Source organism: Lissotriton vulgaris, chromosome 9, assembly GCF_964263255.1.
Source record: "Lissotriton vulgaris chromosome 9, aLisVul1.2, whole genome shotgun sequence".
Lineage (NCBI taxonomy): Eukaryota > Metazoa > Chordata > Amphibia > Caudata > Salamandridae > Lissotriton > Lissotriton vulgaris.
In genome coordinates, this window is record NC_141697.1 from 456,029,055 (window position 1) to 456,053,886 (window position 24,832).

General features: G+C 45.9%; 1 protein-coding gene across 1 annotated transcript in view; it reads left to right on the plus strand.

Annotated features, from left to right (window-relative positions):
- LOC147690264 (inverted formin-2-like) overlaps positions 1-24,832 on the plus strand; it is a 156,283-nt gene that overhangs the window by 103,239 nt on the left and 28,212 nt on the right. The window contains exon 10 of the mRNA XM_086939470.1: positions 23,934-24,057. Coding sequence (XP_086795596.1) covers positions 23,934-24,057 — 124 coding nt within the window. The remainder of the gene's footprint in view (positions 1-23,933; positions 24,058-24,832) is intronic.

Sequence of the window (24,832 nt, forward strand, 5' to 3'; positions counted from 1 at the left end):
TCTCTAAACAGTCTACTAATAAATGCTTGATCACTCTAAAAAAACAAGCATCACATCTATGACCTGCACACTACCTGACTTGTCATATCGGAATCATGATTGGAAATGACATGGCTCAAGTGTTGCATGAAGCGGTTACTCTAGGCGATCAAACTATTACCCAAAATTGTATATGAAAGAGGAGGTGGCCTAGCTGTTGCATTCAAGCCAACCTTCATTTTCACTAAAACGGACGACGTCTATATACTATGATGTGACGTCCTATTCACCAGATGCAACCCTAGATAATCTTCCTTCTGTAACTTCCTACTCATTTACAGATCTCTACCTAGCAACACAACATTTCCAGACAGTTTCAAAACTTATAACCCTACATACCAACCTATGCATTCTTGGTGACCTAAGCATTGTGTTTGACAAACCAATATGCTAAAACCAAAACCAATAATCATTGGCCTAGACCCGCTAAACGTAGAGCAATCATCCGCATACCCACACACATCACTGGACACATCATAGATGTAATTTTTGCAAATCCAGAACTAGTTACTTTTCAAACAACAACTTCAGTCCCATTGTCAGACCACCATTTTCTTGCTTTCCAACATAAAACGCAAAGCAGCACACCCAAAACCACGTTATATGTAGCCACCTTGGGGACAAACTCAATTTTGAAACTTAGAAACACTACTAAAATCAAGTACAGATCTAGGCATAATAAATTCTGTAAAAAAAATTACTGGCTACAGGATGCTTTTGATATCCTAATACCACTAAGAAAAATGCAACAGAGCCAAAGAAAACTCAAACCATCGAGAATAAATACAGAGGTAAAAAGATAAAACTGCTAATTAGAAAGCTGTGACGCAACCATATCAAAACAAACACCAATCAAGACAAACTTCACTTAAAGACACAACAAATTGTACAAGCCGGAAATCAAAAAAGAAAAAATACTATTCATAGAGAATTCAAAATGCTAAATGTGCAAATGAAGACTTCCATAAAATTCTCACCGAATTTCATGAATTCAATTGCCTATAAGGAGCTCATACCATTACCCAAAAATTCAGACAAACCTGTATATCATTACACATCCAAAGCAGATACATTGGACTCCTTTTTTAAAAACAAAGAAAAACCACCAGCACTAAACCTTTCCCAAAACAAAATCCTCCAAGAGTAGGCTAACCCAGTCTCTGCCTCCCTTCCAACGAATATCACACATGAATGTATGGATATGGTCGAAGCTAGCAAACCTGCTGGCAGCCCTTCAGACACATGTCCACCACAAACCTTCAAGACAATTCTTCTAACTGCCACACCAATAAGAAGAATCAATAACAATTCCTTAACTACAGGAATATTTCCAGAAGATCTAAAAAAAACAAAGTCTTAGATACACCCATTACTACAAACAGAACTGGAACCACTTAACCCCGATTACTACAGCCCAATTACAAATGGACCTTTCCAAGGCAAACTGATAGAAAGAGCAGCATCCACCCAGTTGTCCCAATTCATTGACGATAATTTCATACTAAATGAAGTGGCCCTTAGGGGCCAATTGGGTTACTTACAACCACCTGCTATGCCTTTCCAAGAATGAAGAGCCAGTCAGACTGTATAGAATACAAACAAGCTTTTATTAGTAAATACTCTGCAGAGGCGTCCAATCTGACCTGCACCCTAAAATTTCTGCCAAGGGACTGACTCCCCAGCAGCCCACAACACATAATCATTCCTCCCAGAAGCCTCCAACCACGCCCACAGTTGAAAGTTACCAGCTTGGGCCAAACACAGACTGCCAGATGGGTACATGCAATCTGCAAGTCAAGGTTACCGTGCTGAGTCTCAGCATCTCCCAACGTGGGAGCAGAACTACACACTAGGGTTGGTATGTGAGGGCAGAATGGCCTATTTATTAGTAAGTCTGGAAGCAGCCTTGACTCGAAGAGAAAATAATAACAAAATACAGTGTTCTGCTGAGGCAAGCAATACGAGTGATGAGGCCTAGTGCAGGCACAGTCTAGGCAGCCTAATAGGGATTATGAAATACAAAATTGAGTGACATTAGCTAACTAAAGCTTACACAATATAGGGATGACTCGGTGGGTTGCATAACGTGAATACAAGTGGCGTCTATTTACCCACACACTGCTAACCAAATATAGCATGAAACAAGTGTATAGCAGGAATGTTATTTTCAAACCTAACAGACCCTCCTTTTAGCATGGGTGGCTAAATGCTTTATTGAGGCTATCCTGCAGGGTCTTTACACTTCTAAGTGGGAGAACGAAAATGCAAATTCACTCAAGTTGCAAGGGAGAATAAGGCATCCCATGAGTATCAAAATCCACTCAGTATTCAAAAATACCTTTGTCAATAAGCATGATGGTCTGTATATCCTGCATCATCCTAATAGAGACCTTATTATCACATTCTGTCAATTTAGGGGTAGGGGTGAGCTTGCCCGCACAATAGATGCAACAGGCTGGAAGGTAATATATAAGCAACATGTAAAGATAATACCTGCAATAGCTACTAGGAAAAGTAGTATCTTCCAACCCCATGATGACAGCAGACCCCAGAACCACCCTGTGAGGGGACAGTGAACCATTATCCTGATGGATATCTGAGTTGGCCTGTGTACTTTCTGTATTGCAGAGTATACATTAGGGGCGTTATCAGGAATGTAAACACAGCTGCTGCCGATGTCGTGGCAGGCTTCACCCCAATCAGCAAGAATGACTTGTAAAAATATCTGGTTGTGAAGAGCAACAAGCTTCTTGGCCTGGAGCTCGACTGTAAGATTAGTCAGTATACCTGCAGTAGTATTAATAACTCCAACTACTCTGTCAAGGCTACGAATATTATGACTATTGAAAATGGGGCCCCAGAACGGCAGAATGCCCTTCATTATGTCAGTAAATTGCTGTCGGGAAGTATCTGTTTGATCTATATCTTCTGGATTGACCATTCTTTTGACCCGGTGCAAATATAGATCCTTACATTGTAGCAAATTAATTTTGTGATAATTGGACGGTGCAATGTAAATGGGGGGGTAAAAGAAAGGAGACGTAACACCGGCCAGACCATCCCCTGGGAAGTCATGTATAAGCCTGTTCCCCACAAATTGTATATATTTGGATGTGTAAGTAAAGGTGGGCTACTAGTAGTGTTCAATTGGTAGGTGTAGTTACAACTAGAGGTGGGCGTAGTTCGCGAAGTAGCGCTACGCGAAGTGCACTTCACACTACGGGAACTTCACGTAGCACTGCGCGAGCTGCGTCGAAGCATGTTCGCACTGTGCAAGATGCGTTTTCAATGATTGCACAGTGCGGACAAGCATCCGGCACTGTGCAGTCATTAAAAACGGCATCTTGCACAGTGCGAGCTGTAGTTTTCTGCTGCTCGAGTAGATTATTACTCGAGCGACAGCTTTCTCAGCGCGAACTGGTAGTTTCTCATTGAGAGCGGTCGCGAGCATGCGCAACCACTCACAATGAGAAACCTGACCTCCCCATGTTAAGAATCTCGCCGGGATGTCATTTTGCTTGCTCGCGGCCGCGACCATGACGTTGAGAACCGCGAACAAGCAGAAAATGATCGCTGCACTACGCTATGCTGCACTACGTGTGTTTGCACTATGCTACGTGCAGCTCGCGTAGTGTGAAGTTGTGCAAACTTCCCAAACTCCGCGAGCGTAGCGGAGTGCTTCGCCCAGGGTTCGTTACAACTGCTCTGTCCTACTGGAATGTTCCCTGCACCTTCAACACAGAAAGTAGCTGCTGTATAGATCACAGGGACGGGCATGGCTTTGTCTTCAGTGATATTTCGTTCCTGGAAACATTTAAAGTATTCAGTAACATTATATCCTTGAAAATCCAACATTTCATGTTGTAACCATTTATAGGGGTGGGCGGAATTCGCGTAATCGCGTTACGCAAATCTCTGCGAAACGGTAAAAAATCTCTAAGAACACGCAGAAATTCCGCCAACACGCGGAATTGCTTGTTCGCGATGCTTTTTTACTGTTCGCAATTGCCGTTTGCGTGCTCGGGGGGAAATATTTCGCGAACATGCATTTTGCGAACAAGCAAAAAATTTCGCGGAATGCAGAATTTTGGACAATTTCGCATTCTCCGCGGAATACTAAATTACCTATATTCCGCAAATTCCATGAACGGAATGGAATTTACCACCCAGGCCTAGTATCCAAGTGATCTTAATATTTTCATAATTATTAATACAAGCTTCTGGATGTAGGGTATCCTACGGCTGTCAGTGTAGACATTGACCAGTCCTTCACTCAACTCACAAGCCCTAAGGAGGGCAGCCAACTCTGCAGCTTGGGCCAATTGGTATGGGATACGGGCTGTCTCAACGCCAGTGTGTAACGTTGTGATTGCATAAGCTGCAGTGGTAGTGCTATCTGGTAGTTTGAAACAAGAGCCATTGACATATAGTTTACCTTGGGGGGGGGGGGGGGTCAGATAAGGGAACATCAGTCAGGTCCACCCGTCCTTTTGTTTCTTCCTCAATCCATAATAAACAATCATGAACATCATTGTCCTTTTCTTCCAAAGGGAGGGGTAGTAACATGGCTGGGTTCAGAGTAGCACATTGATGGTAATGTGCGTAGCAAACCATGTTAATTCATACCCAGTCAGACACACACTAGTAAGGTGCTGCGTCTTTGTCCTATTCAATAGTGTAGCATGGGGTACCATTACTGTGAGGCCAGTCTCAAGGATGAGCCCTGCCGATTGTCTGATAGAAACTGCCGCAGCAGCTCGGGAGAGCTCTGGCGACGTTATCAAGAATAGCAGAGAAATAAGCGCAGGGTCTCTGCTTACCACCGAAACCCTGTGTTGGAACAGAAAAAGTGCAACCATCCGCCTTGTATATATAGAGCACAAAAGGCTTCTGGTAATCAGGAGTACCAAGCACAGGAGCAGAGCAAAGCACAACCTTTAATTGCTCTAAAGCTTGCTGGCATACAGATGTCCAAGGCAATGGTTCATGAACTTCTTTGGTGGTCCGGTAAAGGAGGGGTTTCGTTAGTAAGGAATAATTAGGGATCCAGTGATGACAATAGGAAGTTATACCAATGAAGATGCGCACCTCGCATTGGGTCCTAGGAACAGGCATATTAGTAATAGCAGCTATGCGTTCAGTTATTGGTCTGCGACCCTCCTTCAACAGTAGGTGACCTAAATAGGTGCCCTACTGTCGACAATATTGACATTTTGAAAGTGACACCTTGTGTCCATGGTGTGCCAAATGCAACAGTAATTATCTGTGGCCTCTTTACAACCATCTTCAGTGTCCGAAGCCACAAGGAGGTCGTCAACGTACTGCAACAGCACATTACCAGGGGGAAGTTCCAAAGAATCTAATTGAGCTTTCAAAACTTGGCAATAGACACTGGGACTTTCTGTATAGCCTTGTGGAGTCTGGCAGAATCTAAAGCTCCTTCCAGCTATTGCAAATCCAAACAGATATCTGCTATCTGCATGGATTGTAATACAGAAGAAAGCATTCTTCAAATCGTTCACAGAAAATAATTTTGCTGATGGGGGAATCATTGTCAAGATTGTGGAAATGTCTGGAACCACAGGGTACTGGGGAACGACTATTTTTTTAAAAACTTCTGTAAGGTCAATTATGAAACAGTAAATATCAGGGTGAGCATTGAAAGAATCCAAGTGTGTATTTTTAAGAATCGGAAGAATAGAGCTATTACACACATTCGCCAGTCTCCTCAACCACACCAAACAAAATCAAATCCTGTATTTGCAATACAGCCTTTTCTCCTGCCTAGGATATCTTGTACTGGGGCAATACAGCATTGTCCTTAATCTGTATAGAGACCGGTGGGATCTGGAGTAACCCCACATCCGTGTCTCCTGTACCCCACAGTGTGCAGGGCACATCTTTAAACTTAGCGGGGAGGGGAGCATCTTTTGCAAAACATTGTTTGGCACGGGCCACTTGCGGTCCAATGGTCATGTAAACGCAGTCTGGAGAACAAAAAATTGTTGCATACAACCTTTTTAACAAATCCAATGACAACAAATTCTCCCCACAATTTGAAGTTAATGAAAATGGTGAATCAACTGTGAAGGGGCCAATAGTCAAAGCAAGAGATTTGGAAATGGGACTAACACCGGCATGCCTGAGAAACCCACCGAAACATTGTTTTGGCCAGACAGAGCTGCACCCGGGACCAGTGAATAGGAAACAGAGGTATTCATAGCCCCTGCATCAACAAAAAATGTAGTCGTACCTTGCAAATCCACAGTGACATAGTGTACGCACTGATCTACGGGCACTGGAACTGGTCCTTGCCCTTGCCCTGTCCCTGACTATCCTAGCTGTGAGACATCCCCGTCACTTCGTCCATGTCAATCATCATGGTAGTACTGCCTCCCTCAGGGGTCATCAAAATAGTTTCCGCCCTGTTGATTAGACGATGTATTCTCTGACCGCATCTCCCCCAGCCTCCTCCTCCTCTTCCAACTCCTCTAAATCCCCCACCTCTTGGGGCCTCACCTTTCTGCAATAACTTCCGACACTCATTCCACCAATGTCCCTCCAGCTTGCAATATGCACATTGATTGAGCCCAATGGGTGCACTCGAAGTACCACCCCAGTTAGACCGGGGCAGCCGCTGGGCCGAACCTCTTCCACTTCCCCTCGCAACATGCTGCATCAACACCCTAGTTTTCAAATCTTTTGACTTTTTCTCCACTTTCTCCTTCTCTTCATTCTCTCTATGCTCGTAGTACTGTGCCATGCTCAGTATTACAGATGGGCAGGAGGTGCTCCAAGTACTTTCTGAATCCTGCAACCTAGTCCCAATCTCAGGGAGCAAGTTATTAATGAATCTGCTGACAAAGAACCGGACACCACCTTCCCATGACAGGTCCTGACCACTAAAGTCGAGAAACACCCCTTAAAATCTAGTAAAGAAATCACACACTCTTGTCCATCTTCTGACGACATGCAGTCAACTTGTCTTAATCCAACCGTCTCTGCGGAATAAGGGAATGCATATATGTGCGACCCGGTAAAGCCAATAACTCCACCTTCGGCTTGTAGCCGGGCTTGCATTTCTTATCCCACACCCGGATCTGATCCCATGTTCCTCCCTATTCCACAACATGATCTTGTATATGCACCTGCCTCCATATATCCACCGGTCCCAACAGACCGAAAAACAACTCAATATCCGCTAACGTCATTACCGTGAAGGAGGCCGCCTCTGTCAACTCTGTAGTACGCAGTCAGATTTTTTCAGAGGGTCTGGCACTTGACCTTTAAGGGATATTACCCCACTCATCTTACATGGAGTATAGATCCACTGTTCCTTAAACCGAGCTTCGACTCGTGGCCTAATTAGTGTTTGTGGAGTCACGCAGTTCTGGTATTTCAGGGTGGTAAATGGGATGGACCTCCCTCATGGGGTACTGCGTCACCATCGTCGGAACCTTTTGGAGCAATCTGCCCCAATAACCCACCAATGTCGTTAAATTACTAAAAACCTCATTGCGAGCCATGCCTGTAGCATAAACCTTGTGCCGTATGTCATAGATCTGCGGTGCAACACCCCGAAAACACTGCTCCCAAGGTCCTATTAGCGTGGCTGACATGTGCTTAAGAGCAGGCTTCTGTATAAAGGTGTCATAATCTTTCTTCACACTCCACACTTCTTCCTCACTATAGAATGCATTCCGGGCCCACTGAGCCACCTGATTCGCCACCATTTGCTTTTCCTCATTACCCACAGCATCACGTGCAAACTCTTTCTCCATGCGGGTCTCATGCTGCGGCTCAATCCCTTCAGGTATCCCACGCACAGGCACCTCGCTATTTTGCAGTGTTGCGCTTAAGGGGAAAAGATCAGATGAAGAGACAGATTTTATGAAAGGGAACAGTGCTGTAGGAGTAAAAGGGTGTGTAGCGGCAGATGTGGAGTCAGTAGACAAAACAGGAGAGCTAACGGCTCCTGGCCCTATTACTTGCGTAAGCAGATAGGACGCAGGCGGGACTTGGGCTGAAGCAGTTTGCCCAGAGGCGGAAATACTAGGGAGAGTGGCATCAGGAGCCGGGGACTGAGTAGTGTGGGGACTTTAGCGTATATCCACTCAGGAGAGACATATGGTGGAGGAGGGCGAGAATCCAATAGCTCTTCAATGAAAACATCACCTTCCTCCCTAGTAACATAACATTTATCAGTCTGCAATCAAAACTTTCTATCTGTACATTCCATAATAGGGCCAATACCATGCTTGACGTATACATAAAAATGTGGGAACCGTCCAGAGGCGCAGGCTGTCTCTCTTCCAGTCGAGCCTCAGTAGAACAACACCAGCATCCAAAACACCCCAGTTTACTTAGACAAGGCATCCCCAACGGACAAGTATAACACCAACAGCAATACTAAAAGAAAAGATAATTAATTTAAAAAAAAGAAAATTGTTCAAGAACCAAACCTTAAACAGCCCGAAGACCGCTCTTTACAGTCCGAAGACTGTACCAAGTTCAAGTAGACAGGTTCTAGCTCCAGGCCTTTTCAACTGAAGACCAAATTTCCAGTTGGCCTGGAAGATTGTTCGCAAACACTCTCTTTTAAGAGGGTCCGCAAACCCACCAAGTTCAAGAAGACAGCCCGAAGACCGTACCAAGACACAGCCCGTCGGCTCGTGCCGTTCGAGCAAGGCAGTCCGAAAACTGCACCAAGACAGTCCGGCAACTGTGCCAAGACGCAGCCTGTAGGCTTGTGCCATTCAAGAATGGTGCCATTTTTTCCAAGATTCAAATCCCTCACCTGGTGCACACAGGTAGAGTTCAGTTATTCTCCACTGCGGACTCTTCAGACCAAACAGTCAACTCCAAGGTTTCCCCTTCTCTGGACCCCAGCCGGTGACCACTAAATGAGGAGTCGCCTGATCAGCTGGATGGGGCAGCTGCGAGAACCATGCTCGATCGTGTTGGGTACCCCTATCCGCCCAACCGACCAAATGCACCCTGAATCTGCAACCCGATTATGGATCACCTTGCGGGGTCCCTGTTCAGGCGCCAACTGAAGGAAGTGGCCCATAGGAGACACTCTGGTTACTTACAAGCACCTGCTATGCCTTCCCAAGAATGAACAGTAGGTCTGGCAGTAGAGAATACAAACAAGCTTTTGTTAGCAAATACTCTGCAGAGGAGTCCAATCTGACCTGCACCCTAAGATGTCTACAGGGGGACTGACCCCGCAACAGCCCGCAACACAAAATCATTCCTTCAGAAGCCTCCAACCACGCCCACAGCAGAAAGTTACTGGCCTGGGCCGAACATGAACAAAGGAGGCACAGAAGTATGGGCTACCACCTGCCAGATGGCTACATGCGATCTGCAACTTAAGGTTACTGCACTGAGTCTCAGCGTCTCCTAACGGGAGCAAAACTACAAACTCTGGCTGGTATGCGAGGGCAGAATGGCCTATTCATTAGTAAATCTGGAAGCAGCCTTGAACAGAAGAGAAAATAATAATGAAATACAGTGTTCTGCTGAGGCAAGCAATAAGAGTGATGAGTCCTAGTGCAGGCACAGCCTAAGCAGCCTAATAGGGATCACAAAATACAAAATGGAGTCCCACTCGCTAACTAAAGCTTACACATTACAGGGATAACTCAGTGGGTTGCATCACGTGAATACAAGTGGCATTTATTTAGACACACGCTGCTAACCTTATATAGCATTAAACAAGTGCATAGCACGAATGGGATTTTCAAACCTAACAATACTTTCAGACTCCCAAACAGAATTCAGTCCAGGGAGAGGCACAGAATCTGCCCTCATTGCAACCTGGAATGACCTTTAGAACACAGTTGACCGGAACACGGTTGCTGCACTACTACTCATGAGAAGGACCTCTCAGCTACCTTGACATTGTTGACCACGGCACTCTAATACAATGACTACGAAGCCAGCATAGAGGGGACTGCTCTCAAATGGATCACATCTTACCTTCAAAACAGAGCTAATGTAATCCATACCCCCACTTTCTCTTCCAAACCATAAACCATACTTTACAAAAGCACATCTTTCGCAAGGCTCAATCATCTCACCCTTGCTTTTCAACATTTACATGACATCATTGCCGGCCCTGATCAATACATTTCACCTCACTTGCTAGGAGTATGCAGATGACAAACACATGCTCCTTAAACTAGAAAGCCCCAAAGACTTTGGAAACTCAAAAATGTTTAGTTGCCTCAGAGCCATTGATCAGTGGATGATATAGAGCCATCTCAAATTGAATGCTTCCAAACGGAAATACTCACATGTGGTGATTGGAAAAATTACGACCCACTCACCACCTGGCCTGATGATCTGGGAACACCACCGCCTAAAGTATCTAAGGAAGTAAGAAACCTTGGCATCTCCCTTGTTCTATCTAAACCAGATTAGTCCAATAGCCTCTACCGCAGATCATCTTTAACAACTGTATAAAAACTACAATGGATTCAGAACTCTGCTGCAAGACTTCTTAGACATAAAGCCACAAGTCCACATCTACCCTGCCTTGAAGGTTCTACATTAGTTACCAGTTGCCAGTAGATCCACATTCAAACTGCTTTGTATCATCCACAAATCAATACATGGACCAGGACCATTCTTCATCAGGAATAAAATCAGCAAAGGAACCTCCCCTCTAGATTTGCACCTCGCCTCAAAATCCCACCAAACAAGAAAAAAGCATAAGTGGCACATCCTTCTCAGTTCAAGCAGCCAAACTATGGAACTCTTTACCCCCAAACATAAGATCCACAGATAACTACCTTCTCTTCAGAAGCCTACTCAAGAGTTGGCTCTTCAACGCAGACCCACCATACTCACATAAACATACAGCATATTTCTGTGTATAGAAGCACATATTTGCACTATGTATGTGTACCTACCTCTGTGTATTTCTTTGTATGTGTGCAATAAATGTTTATAAGTATATAGATATTCATTGGTTCTGCTTAGCAAACTTGTTTAACAGGAAAAGTGTAAATTATAAAAAACACTTAAGTCTGAGTTTATTAAATACAATTTTATTCGGTATGTTACCTTCTTCATACATATACGCCTTCCATATATTTATTTATCTTTATATTTATTACTTTACTTCTAATTCAGCATCTCCAATGCACTACCCTATATCTCACCCTAAACCTCTCTCATTACATCCTCCACCTCCACTCTGACTCATGCCAAACTTCATTTAACTACTCTCTTCAGTGTACTACCATATTTCTCACCCAATACTTCTCTATAGATCCTATACTCCAAATCAAAATAACCCTTTCTAGACTCTTCCCTCCATGCATCATCACAAACTTCTTTTACTAGTCGGATCTCCCAAACAAGCCTTTCTAATCCCTTCCCCCACCTCCCCTTTACCCATCCCAAATCTACTACTGCTATGATCTAAAAAAAAAAAAAAACTTTCTAGACCCTTGCCTCTTCTATTCCTCCACTATCCTTTTCAATCCAACTAGCAGACTCTTACATCCACTGCTCACATTAATTTAATATTTCCTATACTAATTACCCAATAATCCTGTTTGAGTTCCGGAGCAGCATGCTACTCGCCGAAAAGCGATTTGATGTCTCTCACGGATTGGAACGCCATATATAAATACAATTAAAATGACTATGTTTACTCCATGTTCATAGTTCCAGTTGATTAACCACTCCAATGTTCAGAAAATTATAAGGGTTTACCCAAATTACCCTCCTATACCTGGAGTAAAGAACAATGTAACAAGAAAATAGAAAAAATGTCAAGAAGGAAAGAATATATAAATCTTGCTCTTCACATAGGGGACTGACTGTATATTCCCCTATTATCAGTACATACTCCTGTCACTAATTACGTTCCATTTTAATAACAAAATAATCCCATACCAAAGACACACGATTACATAATTAAATTATGTAACCTTTACAATGTCTTTTCTTCCCATCATATAAGACTAGTTTTTTCATGATTATTATTTTGTGAGTATTTCCTAATTAAAGCCTTGAGTGAAATTCATGTGGATGAAATGGAACATTTAATCACAGCTAAAAAAAATTCTGAACAAGCACAAAAGGGCATACTTGCAAGCCTCTATCGCCACAGGAACTTCACTTTCAATGACATTCCTGTGACGATAAGGTCTTCACCTTATTTACAAGGCAGCGATATACCACTAAAAGTTGATTAACCACTCCAATATTCAGAAAATTATAGGGGTTTACCCAAATTGCCCTCCTATACCTGGGGTAAAGAACAATGTAACAAGAAAATAGAAAAAATGTCAAGAAGGAAAGAATATATAAATCTCACTCTTCACATAGGGGACTGACTGTATATTCCCCTATTATCAGTACATACTCCTGTCACTAATTACATTGCATTTTAATAACAAAATAATCCCATACCAAAGACACACAATTACATAATTAAATTATGTAACCTTCTTCCCATCATATGACTAGTTTTTTCATGAATATTATTTTGTGAGTATTTCCTAATTAAAGCCTTGAGTGAAATTCATGAGGATGAAATGAAACATTTAATCACAGCTAAAAAAAATTCTGAACAAGCACAAAAGGGCATACTTACAAGCCTCTATCGCCACAGGAACTTCACTTTCAATGACATTCCTGTGACGATAACGTCTTCACCTTATTCTTCACCATCTCATCGAGGCTGTAAATCCTACGATTAACGCCATCATCAACGAATCCCTCGAATCAGGCATCGTTCCCGATGACTGGAAAAAGGCCATAGTGAAGCCTCTAATGAAGAAGCAAAACAAATCCCCCACTGACCTCACTAACATGCGCCCAATTTCTCTACTACCCGCACTAGGCAAAATCACGGAGCAGCTAGTATACGGCGAGTTAAAAACCTTTGTAGAGAGCAATCACATTCTGCACCCCCAACAATCAGGGTTCCGTTCCGGCCACTCCACTGAAACCGCCTTGATTGAATTATCTGATTCTATCAAGTTCCTGCAGGATGAGGGGAGACAGGCTGTACTCATCCTGCTCGACTTAACAGCAGCGTTCGACACCATCTCGCATGCCATTCTTATCAATAGAATGCGCAAGATTTGTGTGTCAGATACTGTGCTGACATGGATTACATCGTTCCTGTCCAATAGATCCCAAACGGTTTCACTAGGCCCCTACCTCTCCAGAGAAAGACCAATCACATCAGGAGTCCCCCAGGGGTCCATACTTAGCCCTCTTTTTTTTAACATTTACATGGCCCCCCTCCTCGCAGTGATAGAATCCCACGGAATCCTCGTTACATCGTATGCTGATGACACTCAGCTTGTCGTCACCATCGATAAAAAATGCACGGATGCAGCCCTTAGATTTAAGAATGGTCTCTCTGAGGTTTTTCTATGGCTGAATAGAAATCACCTCAGATGCAACAGTGCCAAGACTGAGATATACCCTTAGGGAAAGACTTGTCCTTTTCCCCAAAAGACTGGTGGACAAAAAACTCAGAAGCCCCGCCGAGTGCTGTTTCCTCGGCACGTAATCTTGGCATCCAATTCGACGCATCCCTCAGCTTTGATGATCATGTCCGCATCACTGCTGGGTGCTGTTTTAGCCTCATCAGAACACTGAAGAAATTCTTTGACTTCCTCCCCATCTCAGCCAGACAATCAGTCGCGGTTGCTCTAATCCTCTCCGGACTTGATTATTGCAACGGACTAATGGCAGGAGTGAAGAAGTCCACCCTCAGGAAACTGCAAAGTGTTCAACACGCGGCGGCCAGACTTGTTCTTAAACTCCCAAGAAGGTCCTCAGCCTCAGCAGCCCTTAACACCCTCCACTGGCTACCTCTTCACAAAAGAATTTTGTTTAAACTTCTGCTCACTGCATTCAAAGCCACTAGGAAAACAGGCCCCCTGTATTTCACTAAGCGCTTTATGCATTACAATCCCACGCGCTGCCTGAGATCATCAGGAACCAACCTTGTCGTTATCCCAAGATTTAAGTTAAAAACGCGAGGGGGGAAAACCTTCTCTTTCCTAGCAGCAAGAGCTTGGAATAACCTCCCCGTTAATCTCAGGCTAGCTGATACTGAGAGCCACTTCAGGAAACTCTTGAAAATCTAGGTATTTCAGCAATCCGGCGCCTCTGTTTTCACAGCCATCTGATTCATTCATCACTACGTTTCCTTTTTCTGCACGCTCAGCGCCAAGATGCTCCTTCCGGAGCGATAGCCGCGCTTTACAAATCCTATAAAATATCAAATATCAAAAATACAAGGCAGCGATATACCACTTAAAGTGACTTAATGCTGCCTTGTAAATAAGTCAGCCGTTCACGCTATACCTAGCATGAAAGGAGTGGACAATTGGGGTTGCGGTGGGCGGTCTGCCGCAACACCCATTCATTTTGCCGCTGTACCGTATTTGGAAGGGTGGCATGAATGGGAGACCGGGCAAAAATTAAGACCAGGGAAAACCATATCGTAACCTGGCAAAAGGAGGAGAAACTGTGTATTTTTCCTAGTTTTTGCTGTTTGTGTACTGCATATAGAAAGAGCAAAATGCCATGAAAGATTGTTTATGTGCAGGAAGGCATCCCTTCCTGCTCATAAACAATCATTCCCTCAATGGAGGCAGCCTTGCACTATGGTGCAAGGGTGCCTGCCTTGGCACAAGGCAGCTTATTTAGCGCCAGCGCTAGGGAAAATGCTGGGATGTGGCATATCTTTGTAAATAAGGCTCATCCCTGAGTTTTGGGAATGGCTGAGCGTGGCACTAGAAGTTTGTGTTCACCATGCTCTGCCCATCCCTTGAAAATATGCCCCAAAGTATCTCGGACTCTGCCAATTGGCCAGTGAAATGAGAATGCATCTTGACATCATCGTGACTATATTCGTCCAAGCCCTACACAAATTCGACATTTCACCATGAAATTACAGTCCCTTCAGTTTGCTACAGGTTGACGTTGTCACCCAAGGCGCAACACGTGCACATGGTCTGGGGAACTCTCTTTTTAAAAAAAAATAACTTCCTTATGTTTGGGGGTAAAGAGTTCCTTTTTTTGTTTTAAGATAATGTGTACACCCAAATTTCATAGTCCGAAAAGGAGGTCCTGATTCATCATTGATCTGGAAGGAGTTCACTAATTTAGGTTAATTTAAATACTAGGTTCAATCGGGAGACCGGATTGCCAGTTAGTATAATTTTTATGGGACTGGTCCTCGTCAGTTTTTATCATTTTCACTCTTTGTTTTTACTAAATGGGTGTTGGATTACTTGGGTTCCCAAAATGTGGTCTTTATTTTTCTACTAATTTACATACTACATTAAAAATTATTCGAAAAATTACCTACATGGATTATTATGAACTTCCACAATAAACATATAAAGCTACGTTATAATTGATATTACTGTACAGTTAGTGGCAGTAGTAACATAAGGTAAAAGTTATAAGTAAATAAACATGAAAGTTCGTTTTGTGGATGAAACTATTGCAAATTCTGGAAGAAGCAATGCTTATATATTCAAAGTACAGGGAAACAGGTGAAATGTCCTAGAAGGAAAAAAGCGAATTAAAACCAACTTTGGTGTCTGTAGGCCTATGTGCAAGGGTGATTGTAGGTGTGTTGCTTTATCTGCATAGCGGTACACAAGGGGGTGGTGATGGACAGAGACTCACACCCAGTCAACAGATCTGGGTTTAATCAATCACCGTTCATTAGCCCACTCTGCCACCCCAGTTCAGACATGGCCATATACAAATCAGTCTGACCATCTGCCTCATGGGAACAGTCCAGCCCGAACTGCCAAGCCATGCCTTCCCTGGACCGGAAACAAGCTTCCTACGACTGGTTTCCGGCATTTCAGCCGTCTTCAGCCAGGCTTGCTTGAATCTAGTGGCACAGTGAGCAAGAGACTTGTGTCTGAGCATACCCTGCCAACTTATGGCGAACAAAGCGGTACAAAAGGGGGTGGTGATGGACGGAGCACCTGAACCAATCAAACACTCATACCTAGTCAACAGATCTGGGTTTAATCCATCACCGTTCTTTAGCCCACTCTGCCACCCCAGTTCAGACATGGCTATATGCAAATCAGTCTAACCCTGTGCCTCATGGTAACAGTCCATCCCGAACTACAAGCCATGCCTTGCCTGGACCGGAAACAAGCTTCCTAGGACCAGTTTCTGGCATTTCAGCTGTCTTCAGCCAGGCTTGCTTGAATCCAGTGGCAAAGTGAGCAAGGGACTCACGTCTGAGCATACCCTGCCTACTTATGGTGAACAAAACTCAGTCCATCATCCCCTTTTGTATCGCTTTGTTTGCCCTAAGCTGGCAGGGTATGCTCAGACGTGAGTCCCTTGCTCACTTTGCCACTGGATTCAAGCTAGCCTGGCTGATGACGGCTGAAATGCCAGAAACCGGTCCCAGGATGCTTGTTTCCGGTCCAGGGAAGACCTGGCTTTGGCCGTTCTGGCTGGACTGTTCCCATGAGGCACAGGGTCAGACTGATTTGTATATGGCCATGTCTGAACTGTGGTGGTGGAGTGAGCTAAAGAATGGTGAAGGATTAAACCCAGATCAGTTGACTGGGGGTGACTGTTTGATTTGGTCAAGTGCTCCATCCATCATTTCCTTTTGTATCGCTTTGTTCGCCCTAAGTTGGCAGGGTATGCTCAGACGTGAGTCCCTTGCTCACTTTGCCACTGGATTCATGCTAGCCTGTCTGATGACGGCTGAAATGCCAGAAACCTGTCCCAGGATGCTTGTTTCCGGTCCAGGGAAGACCTGGCTTTGGCAGTTTGGGCTGGACTGTTCCCATGAGGCACAGGGTTAGACTGATTTGCATATGGCCATGTCTGAACTGTGGTGGTGGAGTGAGCTAAAGAATGGTGATGGATTAAACCCAGATCATTTGACTGGGGGTGTTTGATTTGCTTAAGCGCTCCATCCATCATCCACTTTTGTATCGCTTTATCTGCATAGGCACGTGTATTTCTCTGTCAATGTGTGCATGCTGTATATATATATATATATATATATATATATATATATATATATATATATATATATATATATATATGCATGCACCATATAAAGCAAACCTATTGATTTTTCAGTGTTTTTAAAAGTGTGAGCATGACTAGACTGGCTAAGTGGGCACATGAAAATTATCCATATAGGCTGGGGAGGCAAGAACTCTACTTTCTTATAGAAGCATGCATGATTTGCTACTAGAGAGCATATATACACCCGTCTCCATTTTAAAAGGAGTACCCTGAGAATGCAAAGGCTGTGTGCCCGATTTCTGTAGCACCTGTCTCTCACTGGAGCCACCTGAAGGGTCATCTCTGTACCACTTGGAAGGCAGGCCGCATTGCCATTTGTAGAGCAAAAGATGGGCCAGCTGCTTTGAAAGGCCAGTCTGCCTTTTACTTATGGCCGGGATGCCCGCCACCCGCTCCCAACACCAATCCCCAAAAATGGGAGAAGTCGGACACAGGTTTGAACTTTTGGAAGGCGGGAGGGAGTCACCCTCCCGGCCGTATTTATTAAAATATGAAACAAAATTTAAAACATTAAATAAAAGTTTCATCATTATGTACAATTTTACATTTATTACATTTAGATGAAGACATGTTCTTTGGCTAACCTTAACAGCTCTCTAATACAAAGGTTTCCTAGCCGAGTCTAACATCCTGCAAATGCATAAATTCTAAATTAAAATTGTACATTCTAGCATTAAGGGCCAACGGCAAGGTAACCGGTGTCAGATCCCTACTACCAAAATCTCACCCTCACGGTGTGAGTGGCGCATGCGCAGAGGACTCTACCCTCATTGCCAACTGTAACTTCCCTTGTCGTGGTGGGGGCCCCCTTTCCACTCGACGCCATCTTAAAGGTCGTCCGAGTTCCCGTGTGAGGTATCTGTAGGAAGGACAGCGTGGTCTCTTCCCCCCCCCCCCCCCCCCCCCCCCCATCCCCACACTCTCTATCCACCTTCATGGATATCCGGCCCCCGGGAAATTAGTAGGAGGGGCATCTAGCCGCCTCCCCCCTGGGAGGGGCCTATGGCCGTCTTCCCCCTAGGTGACCCATCCTTAGTGGGTGCCGCCTCCCCGTGGAAGGGGCCAATGGCCGCCTCCCCCCGGGCGCTCCCATCCATTCTGGGTGGCGCCCCCCTCTAGGGACCTTGAAATTACTGCTCACCGATCATGACCTTACCGCCACAGGCCGGATAGTTGACCGACTATCCGGCCCCCCCCTACTCCTCCTAAAGGTCATGCTTCATCAAACCCCTTAGCCACGCTATGAAGTCTATAAGTAAGTCATTCCCCTCCCTGGACAGATGAACCCCATCATTCAGATACATGTGATCACCCCGAATACACCCATGAGGAATGCTATGCAACTGCGAAGAGCGGAACAATTTACCAATTTTATTGTTAACCCTTTTCACTGAATGGTTCAGTGCTGACACCGAAAGGCCCCCCCGCCATACCTTCCTTGGGATCATGTGGGACCAGGCAATCGTGCACCCCGGGACTCTTTTAGCCAACCAGCTAACAGCCGACAAAATGTGTTCCAATAACACTCGTCTACCCAGTGTCACCAAGTCATTTCCCCCCCAGGTGTACTATGACTACAGATGGCGGTGACCTTTGCCGCCCTAAGAGACCCTCAAAAAACGATTCGCATTGGTCAAAACAGAGCCCGCCCTTCCCATGGAAGGTCACTCTGTACCCGTATTCCCCAGCTGCGTGAGTCGCGTCATCTGCCTTGAATACGTCCCCGGCGCGCCTCACATATGAGTGGCCCACGACCCATACCACTCTCTCTCCAGTCGGTGATCCTTGACCGCTGGTCTCCTGGTGCTGGGTCGACTGCAAATTCCGCACCGCGTGACAGGCTCACGAAACTGTAATTCAAACAAAAGACAAGAAGCGTGAGTGCATGTCAATTGATCTTTACAACATGTGCAATCGCACATACCTTTTGAAGCAATTCGAGGACCAACGTCCCAACTGTTTTACTTCCTCCGCACTCTGACCCCTGGCTGTAGCCTCAGTAGCAGCCCCTATCCTAAAGGAGTGGGTCCCAAAATCGCACGGGTCCATGCCCGCGGCAGCGATTGACAGTGCTAGCACCCTCTGGAACTGAAATCTCGTCAGTGGGGTGCCATCCTTGTGCCTCAGCAAACTCCCCCCCCATGTAGCCGCCCTTAGTGCCAAGTATTCCTCTATACACTTTATCGGGCACGTGGGGGACCCTCGCGCGCGCTGCACGATAACACTATTTCCCATAGCCCCCTGGTCAGTCTTGGACCTGGCTATCGAGATCACCATTGAATCACCCCTAATTTGGACGTGATCCCTGCACAAGCCTCCCTCAACATCTTTCTTGTTCCTTGTGACAAGTTCGCTCACCCGCATAGCCCCATGGAATGCCAATGCGAAAGCTGCCCGGAACAGAACTGCTTCGAAATGGGAGGAGCACGTCTCGTCCAGCTTTGCTACGAGCAGAGACAACCTGTCTAAGCCAATCGGGCGCCTCGCGTCTTGCTTGCGACCCTCCAGGCGCTGCCAGCCGCGATGGGCTTTCTTAACCAAAAAGGAACCCGTCGGGTCTTTTATGCCATGCACCTGTGCCATGAATAAAATGGCCGCCCTATGTCTACTGGCCGTTGCCGCTGATCGGCCTTCTCTGTGCAGCGCTACCAGGAACCCCAGGAAGGATTCCTCCTGTCCCCAGCTCTGTCTCCCTGTTGGACCCAAAAATGTGCAGTAGGAACGAAACGCTACTTCGTATGCCTTCCTTGTCCTGGGGGCTAAGCTTGCTGCCACGAGGTCTTGTAATTCGGGGCACCGATTAGCCATAGCGCTTCGGGAATGGTGCCGCCACTAGGTCCGCTGTGGGTAGATAGCCCCTGAACGCCTGCATATGTGAACGAGAGAGTGCATCAGCTGCATGATTCAGTACGCCTGGCACATGTTTCGCCCTGAACTATACATTCAATCTCATGCAAAGTAGTACAGATTCTTTCAACAATCTCAAGATCCACTTGCAGCGGGCTGCCTGCTGGTTAATGCACTCGACCACAGTCATATTATCAGACCAAAACACCACTGAGCGGTCCCTGAATTCGTCTGGCCATGCCATCAGAGCAACCCAAATGGGGAATAACTCCAAGAACCCAATGTTACCTGTGAGATCGCTGGAGTGCCACCACGTCGGCCATACTTGCGCCGACCATCGGTTTCCAAAGATGGCGCCAAATCCCACGCTCCCAGCTGAGTCAGTCCACAGACCAAGTTCGTCTGAAGACGCTGGTGGCTTGTTCCACACAACTCGTCCGTTGAAGTCCGCCAGAAATGCCAACCAAATGCGCATATCCTGGCGAATATCCGCCGACAGTCTCGTACGGTGGTGTCCCTCCTTGAGACCCACCATAGCTTGTGCAATAGAGCGTGAGAAGGGGCGGGCCGTTGGCATTACCCTCAAGGCAAAGTTAAGCTGACCCACTGTTTGCTGTAACTGGTGCAGGGTCACTTTCTGCTTGCCCAGGCATTGTATCAGGGAAGCCCTGAATTTGGCTACCTTTTCCTTCGATAAATGGAAACATCCTTCCACCGAATCGAGCTCAATTCCCAGAAACTCTAGTGAAGTAGATGGTCCGACCGTCTTACCTGGTGCCAGTGGTACTCCGAACTTTCGCATGAGGATGCAGAAGTCCCGTAGCGCCTGCGCACAACTCTTCTCGCCGGCTGCACCCAAAAACACGAAGTCATCTAAATAGTGCATCACATGCTTATGGCCCGTGGCCTCAGTGAAAACCCACTGTAGAAAACAGCTGAACATTTCAAAATAAGCACAAGAAATGGAGCAACCCATCGGCATGCATTTATCCATGTAATAACTCCCTTGAAATGCAAAACCTAGCAAGCGCTGATCCTGTGGGTGTACCGGGAGCAACCGGAACGCCAATTCAATATCTGATTTCGCCATCAGCGCCCCGGGGCCCAGGCGATTTAACATGGCCACGGCATCATCGAACGATGTGTACCGCACTGAACAAACTTCCGGGTCAATGGCTTCATTCACCGAGGAACCCCTTGGGGCGGACAAGTTATGAATAAGTCTAAACTCCCCATTGTCTTTCTTCGGGACAACCCCTAACGGGGAACATATGAACTGCGCCACCGGCGGGCGATGAAAAGGCCCCGCCACCCGCCCCAAGCTGACTTCTTTTGCAATTTTCTTTGCTGCAACGCTTGGGTTGTGTTGGACAGATAACTGGTTTTTACAAAAGGAGTCCCCCCGAAAATCCCCAGCCGGGATGTGGAAGCCATGTAAGAATCCCTTCCTCAACACCCCGGCGGATACATGATTAGGGTATTTGTTCAACCAAGGAGTCAGAGCCATGATATCAATAGGTGTAGGCAATCGGTCACAAAGTCTTACCTCACTCTTGCTTGGACCCCCCTTTACCTCCCGTCCCGCTGTTTTTTGATCTACAGCTACTCTCCGGGTGTGAGGAGTTCCCACAGCCCACACATGCATGCCTGAACCTACATGTTCCCTGCAGTCTGTTACAGTTGCCTCTATTGAAGCCCCAACAAACCCCACGCTTGCCGCCATTCCCGCCGGTCTTGGGCTGATAGTCCCCACCGGCGCCCGCTCGAAAGGGCACCGCAGGCTTTTGACGGATGACCCCCGACCCGCTCCCGCTCGGCGAGGACGTACCTGCCGCCCCTGGCAAGAGCTGCTTGTGCCATGACACCGAGTCAAGGCAGTCCCAAGTCAACGTAGCATCAAACTCTTTCGCTTTCCGAAATTTCATATCATAACCTTTCCATTCATCCCCCTCATACATGGAATAAAAATCCATAATTCGATTCTGGTAGCAAGTCAACTCGGTCATCAGTTCAGGCTTTCGTTCCCCCATGACTGCAATAAATATGGAAAAGGCCTTAACCCAATTCGCTACTGTCTCATCAACCCTGAATTCCGCCATTTTGGCGCGCCATGCACTCGGATGCCACAAATCTTTCTGGGATTTTGCATATTCCATTTCGCGATTGTCGTCAATAGTGAAAACATGTTAACATATTTGTCCCCCCATATTAGTTCTTTTGTGGCCAAAGGGATGTGCTGTGCCACCCTTTCCCGCCTCGAGGGTAATGAACCCTCCCCCGCCATTGGCAATGTGTGCTTACCAGGTTCGGCCGTTATTTCTGCCGCCTTTTCACGACCAACCGCAGGTCCTCCCGGTGCCACCTGTGGGGGAACAAGAGGAACATTCGCCGTTGCGGCCTCTCTCGACTGCTGCAATTGCTCAATTATTAGTATGGCCTCCTCGGCCGGGTCTCCCGCGGCCACTGCCCCCCCTGCTTTTTTCTTAAGCCATGGCAACACCGCTGCCAACTGGATGGCCAACTCGGGAGGCATCTCTTCATCATTAGCGGGAGTAATCACAACCGGGATTGGCAAACCTATATCTGGGGTCGTTACCGGGATGTCCGCCGGCGTGACGGGGGCGACTGGGGGTACCTCAGGAACCGGGACCTCCCTTGAAACCGCCCTCCTCTTGACCCGCTTCCCCCTACCCTCGGGGACGACTCCCGGCAAGGCTGGGCCTATTACCTTCTTAGGGCGACCTGGGTTGCTCAGGGCCGCCAATTGTTTCTTAACTTCCGACAAACCTCGACCGATCGAATCGACTTTTCCGAGCTTTCGGTCCATGCCAGCCATTCGGTTCGACAACAGGCGTAATACCTTCTCCATCTCGGAACCCTTTCCTGCTTTCTTGCCAGCCATGGTTTCGAGTATTCTGCTCCTAGTCGATCAACGAGGTCCTGGATCTTTCGTACTTCGACTAACTGAAAGAGAAACAACAAGATTACAAGTTCTCAAAATTGCTGCTTGTTCCGTCGAGGGCTCACAAGCAACGAGTGGGTGCAGCCTTCAGAGCACAGGAAAAAGAGGACGCTTCTTCGGATTCCCGCTCTATTTATCCTTCTGCGGGAGGGCGTGTACCCTCCTCCGGTACGCCCACTGGGCGTGGTCTTCCGTGTAGGTGTCTAGGACAACCCCTCTTGGGCAGGAAAAGGCGCGCCCCGGCTACGCCACTTCGGGCATACCAGCCGAGCCCGGCCCCCCCACCCAAAATGGTTTCCCGGGGGGATCGGGGCACCCAACCATACGTTCGGGGGGACCGAGTGGTCGCCCCTTTCCAATTGCGCTGCACCCAGGGTAGGTGCAAGTTTGCGGCAGCTCTGGGAGAAGCGCATTAACTATAGCAAATAGGATTGGTCTGACATGCTTGCAGCACAAACCAGGACTCTATGCCGCATACATAATACTGCACCTGTAAAAAATCTTGACATATTCTAACATTTCATCATTGTCTTATTAGACTTTCTGTAACATCATTTACAGGGCCCTAAAGAGCCTAATGGTTTTTTTTTGGATTTTAAACCAATCCCTCTTGGAGGGGTTGGGGCTCCCTGTGCTTGGACTGTGTAATACGGGGCTGCTATTAACCAAGTTCGAATGAAATATTTAAAAGGGTTAAAAAAATATTAGATTTGAGTTGGCGTTTTTCCTCCTTTCACTAGGTACTGTTATGTTACAGTTCTAACCTTGGTCGTAAATACCCTTGCTAAGCAATGACCTTCAATGTGCCGTTCTTGTGAGTGCATCATGTAAGAATTACCCTTAAACGGAATGACTCTCAAGCAATCGTGCAAAGTATGTATGGGTGTATAGTGAAATCTATCTATCTAACTGAAATGCACATGGTTTATTTGAATTGTTACATTTATAGAAATCCCTGAAGTCATTCACTTGTAAGGACATTGTTTTTCTCTTTTTCATTTTGTATTATCAGAATTGACGTGGGAAATTTGTACTCTGAAACAAGTGCCATAGTGAAAAGATTGAAAGAAATTCAAATCAAAATGTCAGCCCCTGTAGCAATAGACGTAAAAGAGCAGTATGAAAAACCAATTCAGGCAAGTAAATTCTGGATATTTGAGTCTGCGTTTTGAAAATGTCCCTTATTTCAATATTATCCCTGTTCAGTGTGTCTTTACAATCATTAGTGGCATATTAATATTAGTAAGTAAATGTGATTCCTTTTTGCTATTATAATAGTATTTATGCCCAAATGTCTCCTATGTGCCCAACATGTGTTATGAATACAAGACTTTTGCAAAGTTGAGGGTGGGCATTATGTTCCTGCTGGGATGTCCGCCAGGTAGGTGTTGGTTAAATCTTGTAACTGCACCTCCACTCATTGCTGCGGTATACTGATAAACCAACACGATGGTGTCGTACAAGCAGGGTGGAGAACAATTAGAAACCAGCAGGTGGGTACACAAAGTGAATTTGAAATGGGGATAGGGGTGGCTGCCTGTTAATAGCAAGCTAGTTTATTGTGCGTTCAACAGTTTTTCACATGTCGACACCCCTGCCCAAGTCTTAGTTCTCAAACTACCTGAGGGTTTGCCAAGAGGAACCATTGCATTTCCAGCAATTTCAGTTGCAAGGGACCCTCTGTATCTTGAGGTTCATACTTTTACCATCATGCTTCTTTCCCAGGCCTTTGCCACCTACCTTGGGTTTGCTCTCTGCAGGGGAACGTGTTGCCTGGCGTGGGAACTTTGCTTTAGTATTCGTAATGCTCCCATTAACGGTCATGGCTCTGATTCCTGGTTTTACACTCAAACTACTTTTACTAAGTCATGTTTATGGCTTTCTTTCTGTTTGGTGGACACTGCATGCTAT